The sequence below is a fragment of the Dioscorea cayenensis genome, chromosome 14, assembly GCF_009730915.1.
Source record: "Dioscorea cayenensis subsp. rotundata cultivar TDr96_F1 chromosome 14, TDr96_F1_v2_PseudoChromosome.rev07_lg8_w22 25.fasta, whole genome shotgun sequence".
Classification (NCBI taxonomy): Eukaryota; Viridiplantae; Streptophyta; class Magnoliopsida; order Dioscoreales; family Dioscoreaceae; genus Dioscorea; species Dioscorea cayenensis.
The window spans coordinates 19,151,175-19,160,955 of record NC_052484.1 but is presented as its reverse complement, the minus strand read 5'-3'; the positions used below and the strand labels follow the sequence as shown (position 1 = coordinate 19,160,955).

The 9,781-nt window shown below is 34.4% G+C and overlaps 1 protein-coding gene across 5 annotated transcripts; it reads left to right on the top strand.

Annotated features, from left to right (window-relative positions):
- Positions 1-5,182: 5,182 nt before the first annotated feature.
- LOC120275605 (heterogeneous nuclear ribonucleoprotein H2-like) lies at positions 5,183-9,682 on the top strand. 5 transcript variants are annotated; one of them, XM_039282229.1, is made up of 3 exons: positions 5,183-5,287; positions 8,054-8,161; positions 8,510-9,682. In XM_039282229.1, exons 2-3 carry the CDS (start codon positions 8,145-8,147, stop codon positions 9,396-9,398), a joined length of 906 nt encoding a protein of 301 aa, XP_039138163.1. In that variant the 5' UTR covers positions 5,183-5,287; positions 8,054-8,144; the 3' UTR covers positions 9,399-9,682. The 5 variants fall into 5 exon arrangements, with proteins under 5 accessions (XP_039138163.1, XP_039138168.1, XP_039138164.1 ...); XM_039282234.1 differs by lacking the exon at positions 8,054-8,161 and having other exon boundaries at positions 8,599-9,682; XM_039282230.1 differs by lacking the exon at positions 8,054-8,161.
- Positions 9,683-9,781: the final 99 nt, after the last annotated feature.

The window sequence follows — 9,781 nt, the reverse complement described above, 5'->3', positions numbered from 1 at the left end:
AAATAAATCAATTATGATATAGTTAAAAATATTTAATTGTGATAAAGTTAATGTTGGAGATAGTGGGTTAGTTATTTTAAACAAAAATTTCTATAGTTATTACGAACAAAGATTATTTGTTAATATACTATTAAAGTTAATATACGATTTTTTGTTAAATTATTCATGAATCAAGAGGGTGAGCTTCAACTTTGACGCACTGGCACAACACAATTACAAAAGGGTGAGCTTCAACTTTGAAAATCACTACCTGTTTTCCCAGTGAGAATCAAGAGATAAATTTAATAATTCAAACTCTGCCATCTTCCTTCACAACTTTCTACAAATCATGCAACAAAAGAGAAACTAAGTAACCATGTAACATCATCTTTACAAAAATTGCATATGAAAGACACCAAACTTAATCAAGTCAATAAAATTCACAAAAACTGGAAATAAAAACATAAGATTCCACATAGAACTCCAAACAAAGATAGCATTCCAAATAGAAAACACATTAAACTCCAAATATAACCCCACAAAAAGTTTCACATCCACCACATCCTGCACACAAATATAAGAAGAAAAAATCAGAGCCCATAAAAAATAAAAATAAAAAGCAACATTTGAAGAATTTATATAAAATACGTCAATAATGAAAAATTATACCACACTCACATACTAGATCATTCAATTGTCTGAATTAAAGAATTTATCCACCCAAGCCATGCGAAGTTCTTCACGCATTCCAAAGAACATGCGAGCTCGTGCATCGTCACTTATCAAGTGCTCATGTACCATAAGAATTTGATTTATGGAATACCCATGTTCTGTTAGCTTCATACATTCATTTTCAAGATCTTTTGCAAAGCTCACTGAACGGCTAGATTGAACTTTATCAAATGCTTTTTCAATACTTGTGGCCAAACGATCTATTGCAGCATCACTAACGGTTGCTTTGCGTTTGCTTTGCGTTTGCCTTTCTCTTTCCTTCTTTGTATTGGGCTTGTTGTTGACGCCGGTTCAGAATTGTAGGGTTGAGTAAACGGCGAGGCATTCCCAATCCCATCTGTTTCCATGAAAGGCACATCATCATAATTTTGAGTTGATGGGAATGCATCTGCCTCGGAGTTGTAATCCATTTGTGTGCCAATACGAGTTCCCGAGGTGACAGCACGATGTCCAGTAGCTTGATCATTCCCACAAATAGTCTCGAGAAGGTCATAATCCTCAATAGGCTTGTTTAAATAGGGTTCGTCGTCCTTGTGGATCTGTAATTTAACAAATAAATATTCAAATGATTCAATTGAAATTATAATATACAAATAAAAAATAATAATGTTTAAGTAACAAGTACCTTGATGTATTCTATATATTCAGCCTCGCCCATGATAATAATTTTGAGGTTATCATCCCAACCCATGCCACTCATATCTTTTAATTTTTTTATCCTCGCTCATCTTCTCTTTAACATTTTGAGATAATTACTTACATTGGCCTCTGTCACTCCAAATGTATCTTTCAAGGATCGAATAGTAGCTTGTATTGTTTGTGGTTTGAAGCCTTTATCCACCTTAAAACCTTGTTCAACTTGGCTTGCCATAAATCTTATAAAATAACGACTTTCCGAGGATGTCCATCTCTTATTTCCTGTAGTTCTTGCAGTAGTATTCATAATTGATGATGCCTGGCTGCCTTGAGATGAATTATATCCCTCCATCTACATTATAATAAGATAAGACAAAGCTTATGATAATTTAAATCATGCATAATATGATAAACATACAAATGGAAGAAAATAGATACTGCATGGATTCTATTTAAGCATACATTCAAGATATTCAATCATACATAACTTGATAATGGAAGATAGAAAGATGTATCAAAAAGTGGCCATTCAACAATGATACAAAATTTAACATACGAACATGTCAATATAACTACTTGTTTGCCCACATCTCAGTTGCAATTTGATCACGACGAGCAACCCACTTTTGTGCTTCTTCTCTTTGGTCCCGAGCAGTGGTTTGTGAAACACGTTGTGGTACCCAATCTTCCTCCGCGGGAATAAATTCATCATGACCACCGGTGAGGATGTAGTTGTGTAAAGTATGAATATGTGTCCCATCTAAGGACAGAAGCATCCTACTAAAATACTATATGTTAGAATTCATCCTACTAAAATACAATTGTTTGAAGTCTAACATAACAATACCTTGAAATAAGGATACAATGTTCTCCTTGTTGCTATATAAGGTGGGGTTTGAGAACTTGGTGCCGGCACATATTCATGCTGCATTTCACCAATTGCGAACAACATGTGATTGAAATATCTACTAACAGTTTCACCGGACCTTACAAAATTATGTGCAATAACACGATTGCGCTGGTTGTGTCCTATGGTGTGCAAGAACATTAGTAATTGCTCCTCAACGCTCATGTGCAATGTATCCCGTACAAGTCCTTTTCCATGTAATATTGAGCATAGGTTAAAAAATGTAGATTTGTTCATCCGCACCATGTTAATACTAGTATCATCATTCCCATCTATCAATCTAGACAAATATTTCGTCCGTATTTCTAATCTTTCACGTGATGGTTCTCTAGGAATTCTATGTCTTTTGTTCCGAATCCATGATAACGCGGTGTAGGCGGCCACCAATACTGTTAGTTGCATGAGGTATAGTTCATCATCTTTGTTCTTGAAATTTTCCATCTAATATGTAATTAGTAACTAACATAATGATAAAACATTAACAAATGTTTATATTTAAAACATTCAAAATGGTCACAAAACATTTTTCTAACTTATTAAAAAAACTTATTCTATTCCTAATTATTCATAGAATCATTCATATCTTCAAACCTTTTAAAAGTAAAAATCAGCCCAAAAAAACATAATAAGCATAAAATATGATAAAATTTTTGTTTACTGTCATTTCCATTTTCTAGTTGAAAGTTAGAATTCTAAAAAGTTATGCTGTTTCTATTTTAGTTTCCTCTTAGCGTTAGTTTTGCAGGGCAGTTTGGTTTATATTACAATCATGCTATGGGAACATTTGATTCCCAATTGCTTGTAGAAATAATGTTGTACTTTCTTTTAAGCCAGTTGATGCTCTGCTTGGTTTAGGTGTACAAAAGGCATGAGGTTTTTGGTAATTCCATAAGGATCTTCATCTATTCATCTGCAGAAAATGAGCTCCAACAGGATTAAAGTAATGAAGTAATATGATTTTTCTGATCTATCATGACATATCTATTCAAAAAACAGCTGCAATGATCATGTAATGAGTTAATTAATTTGTTAAAAACAGAGTGTATTGAAACTGGAAATAATATTGATATCACGATGTACACCCGAATCATTTTCTTTTTCGATTTACAGCAACTTGTAGCAAAAATGAATCTAGCGGTGATGTCTTAGCCCCTTCCTGAAGTAATGTACATAAAGTAAACAATCATTTGACTAGCTAGATTAAAGATGAACATATCACAAGGTGCAGTCCAAGACAATACATACATGATCAGTTAATCCATTTACAAGAGCATAACAAACTAGATGCGCAAAAACCATGATTCTATTATTTCAAATATGATCTTCAAATAGACAAGCAGTTCATCACTTATAAATCCGGAGAGAAAAAGACAACTGTGCCACTAGAACATCCTGCGTAAAAGACAACCATGATTCTATTACAAGAGCATAACTATCACATTCACAGAAACTTTAGCACAGTTGTATGTACTAAGAATATAGTATGTACTAAGAATCACATATGTAGTATGTACTAAGAATTACATGGGAAGTGAAGAAAACCAACTCTCTCACTTTGAAATCAGCTTCAGATGTAAAAGAAAGGATCCTGAAAGGATCACGTCAAAATAAAAGTCAAGTTCCGATGGTTACCAAGACATCAAAGTCAAGAAAATTTGACCAAAACAAAGGTGCAAGCCTATCAAAATCGACATCTAACAATAAATATCTATCTCGCCAGTCATTTAATCATGTATTGAAACAAGCATAACTATCACATTCACAGAAACTTTAGCAACAAACATAAGTATCATGTATTGAAACAAACACCGTAGATACTCGAAGACATCAATAGCAACAAGATTCTTCATGCAAGAAAAAAATTATCCAAATCCAACGCCTCTGGATCTACAGGCCAAACAATGCCATCAAAGACAAGCATGAAACTCAAATCAAACCTTAGAACAACACTTTCTTCAGATCAACAACATGAGATAATCAAACCGAATAGCATCAAACAACACTAGATCGGACAGCATAACAATCCTTTTCCAATAACCAAAATCAAAGACGAAATCACATCAAACATAGAGAACCAAAGCAAAAAAAGAATAGGAATTCGAGACTTGGATAGAATCAGAGTGAGGAGTTCGCTTACCCTTCGGAAACAAGGACTTGAAAAATAAAAAAATTGAAAAATATCCTTAAAAAATTGGAAAATATAAAAAAAAATTGAAAAAAAAACAGCCAAAAAAATAAGAGAAAAAGAAGATGAGAAGTAGACGAGCAAGAAGAATGTTAGATTTCTCACCTTTGCTCCTCGAGTGCGCCAGCAAGACCGCACTCTTCGTCAACTCGTTCAAAAAAATATCACCCAAAACCTAAAATTAAGATAAAAAAACCCAAAACACCAACCCACAAAAAAATGGAGAAGAAGATGGAGGAAAAGAAGACGAACAATCAAGTCTGCTAGTTGTTGCTTTCGACCAACGATGCGCGATCGGAGGAGAAAATGTTTCGGATGAGAAAGGCCAGCGATGAGAAGAAGGGGAAGGACCGTGGATGGAGGACGAGCACAAATCCCGTGAATCCCTCACGTGAGTCTCATGTGAGGGATTCTTTTCTCATGGATTTTGGAATTCGGCCATATTGGCCGAATTCCAAAATCTCTCATTTCTGGGATCTGAAAATACAAGGACTTCTGAAATCTTTTCAAACAAACAGGGGATTTTTAAAATTCAGAGATTTCTACATCCAAGTATTTTCAAATCCTACAAAACAAACAGACCCTAAATGTCTTTAGATTTAAAAAACTAGAAACCATGTTGTCATATATATATATATATATATATATAAAAAGAGTATATGAGGTTATATATATAATTTCATGGACATCGAAGGGTATTTATGGGAAATACCTTTTAAATTTTCATAAAGACAAATAATAAGACAAATCCAGTTGGCTCGCAAACTTGCCGGTCTTGATTTCGGGAGCGCTGTTCTTTGTTCTCAGCCGTTTCTCTTCGCCGGAGAAGCCATGTACGGTTCCAAGGGGTAATCTCGCAAACCCTAACCCTATCAATCACTCTCATGAACTTGATTTCTTCTCTTTAATCGTCTTTTTTCATCCGTATATTTCATTCTGTCATCGATTTGGGGATTTGTTGGATTTGTTCTGCTTTTTGTTGTGATTGCAAAACCCTAGTTTTTTTTTGGATGCTTGAGTTGTTTCTCTTGCGGTGCTGGGTCTAGGGTTTGGTGAAGGGTGAAAATTTAGGTGTTTGATTTAGGGTTTTGACCACTTTTGTGTTTGAGGACAAGTATGCTTGATCTGTGAAATGGAAACCATTAAAGATGGGAATAATCGGATGTTCAACCGGGAAAAAAAGTTAACTTTTAAAAAATTAATGCATTTAATTTAGACTGATTACTGTAGATATTATGTATGCACTAATAAAGGACTGATTTTGCCAAGTTGTGTATGTTCCATCATCAGACGGGTCAGAAACTTTTCTGAATCCGACTCAATCAATCCCAATTATGTTTAGATATGTTGAAGATGTTGTTGAATAGAATGGCATAACTCTGTTAATTCCCCAGTAGGACCTAATTCAGCACAATCAATGGGCTAATCAACATCTCAAATAATAGTTAGACATGATATTAATCTAACTCACGTTGATTTATAACTAAATCAGATATAAATTATATTCATAACAAGACTGATAAATTGACATATTGAGGCCCTAATAGACTAAAAATGTCCAATTATAATGAGGATAGAAATTGTGGGGGAATAACATGGCTGGGTTCTTGGTGATGTGATTCTTTTGGTATGAATGAATGGGTTTTACCCTAGATTCCTTGGCTGGACTTTATGTTTGTGTATTTGTTTGTTACTCTTATAATACAATCGTTTACTGTCCGTTTTTCTAAATTACTGATCACTTTTGAGTAAGAGAACAAACTCAGTGCAGAACAGGGATAAAAAGGGCGTGATTTTCTTTATCGAGTTCATCATGTAAATAAGGGCATGTCATAACACTAAATAAATGTGCACGTATTAAGGAGTGGCATGACTTAAAACAAGGATATGTGACTATCCTTTTTTTCTACAATAATGTGATTAATTGCTGTAATCAGAGTAGCAGTAAATGATTAATTTTTATTTTTGGAGACATGCTGGAAATCTTGATGCTTAAGGTTTATTAGCAATAAAACTAATATATTGGAGTTGTGTTTAAGATTGCATTTGAGATGCTATTAAACATCTTTTTAATCATTGAAAGCTTTCCCATCTTAAAGAGAGATGTTTGACTGACTATTTACAAAAGAACTTTAGCTTTCTAAAAGCTGAAACTTCTTCAACTTTAACTAAAAATTGATCCCTAAATTAACCTTATTTTTTTTGGATTATTTATCTTGAATTTCATGTAACCATTTTAAAATAAAATATACCCTCTTTTGAACCTGAAATTCATGAGCATAAACTGCTGAGATTAAAAATCATTTAAAACAGGAAAAATATTATTTATTTATTTTTTTTACTTCCAAGAGATAAGAATAATTTTTAAAACATCATATATCATATATATATATATATATATATAATGTTTATCATATTATTTTAGATGAAAATATTATGTTAAATTTTTTGTAGTTTCCTTACATAACTTTAAATTTTATTTAGAGTCAAAAACAAACAACAAAATGTATTATTTAGTAATTTATACCCTCAAACCATGATATCAAGAATCTGCATTTATTAAAAACTATACTTTAGAAGTGCTTTAAAAAACTAATGCCAAATACACATGGAGTTTTATGCCTTCATGGAGTGTTTTTTGAGATTGATGTTTAATTATTAAAAGTTCCTATTAGAGCTGCTAGGTTCAATGATTTTGAAAGTATGACTGTAAATAAATAAAAGAATATTTAAAATGTTTCTAGTGCTAATGACAATTTTTTATGGAAGTAATTTGAGTGGGGGGCCCATATATATATATTTTTCCTTTTTTCTCTGTTTGTTTCTTTGATATTTTGCATGTGCAGTTTTGCTTTTGTGAAATTATTGCCCATCAGGGTAATGAGAAGAATTGTATAGTGGTTTGCTAACTAATTATGCTTAGATGTTGGATGAATGGAGAAGGATGCTTGTGTAGACTCAAATGAAGTTGTTACAATGAAACAAATTGACTGCGTTATGATAAAAAAAAGTAATTAACTGCAATATGTTTGTAGTTGGTATCCTCTGACGAAATTATGAAAGGTGGAGCTATATAAACCTGGTAGATAAATTTACATACTGACAGCATCTATTTTGCAGTTATAAAATCAAAGAGAACAAAACACTAGAAATTAGTGGCAGCACTAGTAAGAAGTTAAAATTTACTCTTGGTCAAAGACATCTGAAATTGCCCTCCTTGGTCCCATATGTACACATCTATGGCTTTATTCCCTTAATTGTTGTGTGATTGACCTACTCCACCTTTATAAATAGTTGATATGCTTAGTGTCTTGGGCTTTGTGAGATTAAACCTACGCATAGAAAGAAAGATTGGTTTTTTTATCAGCCTATGGTAATTCCCATTGACCTATACGCATGACGTGAGAAGGAGAGTTAAAGTTGAAAGGCGAGTTACATAGCAAAGAATGCTATCTTTATGTGGATATCTTTGCAAGTTGGCTAGTCAATTCTTTCTTTCTATGTAATGGGGGCTTGATGACAGAGTTTATTTCATAGACAATGGCTTGATTGTTAGAAGAATATTTTCAGTATTATCTGTTCATTTTTTTAATTGTGTATATTTGAAATTGAAGGCATGATTAATGGAGATGGTTTTGAAAGGAGAGGAAAAAAGATTGCTATGGAAGTTATCAAATACTCCATGGCGGTTATCCATACCAAGAAATGTGGATAGACCTAGTGTATGTATTACTTAACATCCAGTGTTAAATTCATGGTGCCTACAAGGAAAATATGAGGTTTCAAAGCATTAGTGTTGAAGATGACAAATGCTTTTATTATTTTTTATACAATTGTATGTACCTTTCTATGGTTGTTTCTTCAAATTCTTTATTTGTTGGAGATTTTTTATAATTAGTATAGTTTTCTTCAATGTTTTTTTTTTTGGATGTTTTGCTCATGAAATATTTTTGTAGAGTAGAATAAATTAATTTGAAAAGAATAAATAAGTAAGGGCAAGTTTGTTTATTAATGGGATTGAGTAGAAGGGGTGTTTTCTCTTTTTCTTTGGGATGCTGGATGATGTGAAGGGCAATATTGGGAAGCGGGGGGGTTTCGGACGGGTATGAGGGTACAAAGAAGACAACACGAATGACAGAATCGAATCCCTACTTCGCAGTGAGCAGCAGCGGCATCTCAGATGGGCACGAGGCGGTTGGTTCAAAGAGGTCACGCAAACTGGATTCCTATCTGTATCCTGGGATGGGCAGTGGTGGTGTCAATTATTACCAATCCTACAGCAGCAGTGGCAGCGGCAGCGGCAGCATGCTGCAACCATTCCCTGTTGTTCGCCTGAGGGGTCTCCCTTTTAACTGTGATGACCTTGATATCCTCAAATTCTTTGTTGGCCTGGATATTGTGGACTGCCTCCTTGTCAACAAGAATGGTCGTTTCTCAGGGGAAGCCTTTGTCGTATTTTCATCCCCCATGCAAGCCGAGTTTGCTCTCCAGAGGGACAGGCAGAACATGGGCCGGAGGTATATTGAAGTCTTCAGGTGTAACAAGCATGACTATTATCAAGCTGTTGCTGCTGAGGTTAGCCCCGGAGGTTCCTTCCATGAAGGTGGTGACTATTACCACAGTGCACCACCTCGGCCCAAGAAAATTAGTGAAGGCAAGGACCAAATGGACTATACAGAGGTCCTTAAGCTTCGTGGTCTTCCATACTCTGTTTCCAAGTCAGAGATTGTGGAATTTTTTGGACATGAGTTCTGCCTGAATGAAGAAAGCGTGCACATTGTAAGCCGCTCTGATGGGAAAGCTACCGGAGAGGCTTATGTTGAATTCACATCAGTAGAAATGGCCAAAAAGGCAATGTGCAAGGATAAGATGACAATTGGGTCCAGATATGTTGAACTTTTTCCATCAACCCATGACGAAGCAAGCAGGTCTCATTCTCGGTCCAGATTTGATGTCTGAACTCATTTTGATGTGAGGTTTGTCTATGGATGATTAGCTATCTGCTTTCTCCTATATTATCATCTTCTTGCTATCTTCAGCACGGTTAGCCCTCCATTTCCTACAATTCCATAAGAACTGTGCCGTTGTATAATCGGTGGATGTTACAAAGATTTTCTATTACAGTTGTTTTTGTGGTGGATGATCAGTTGTTCAGTGATGATCAAATTTTGTGCTGTTTTAGATTCATGTCAGTTGTGGATCATCATAAGCTTTTATTAATAGCCTAGATTGTTTTCTCAGCATCTATTCAACTAAAAACAACTTGGAGAGGAAGGTTATGACATGCTTAATAAAGTCATTCATGGAATGCAATAAACATTTCATTGCAGGTTGTGTATTGC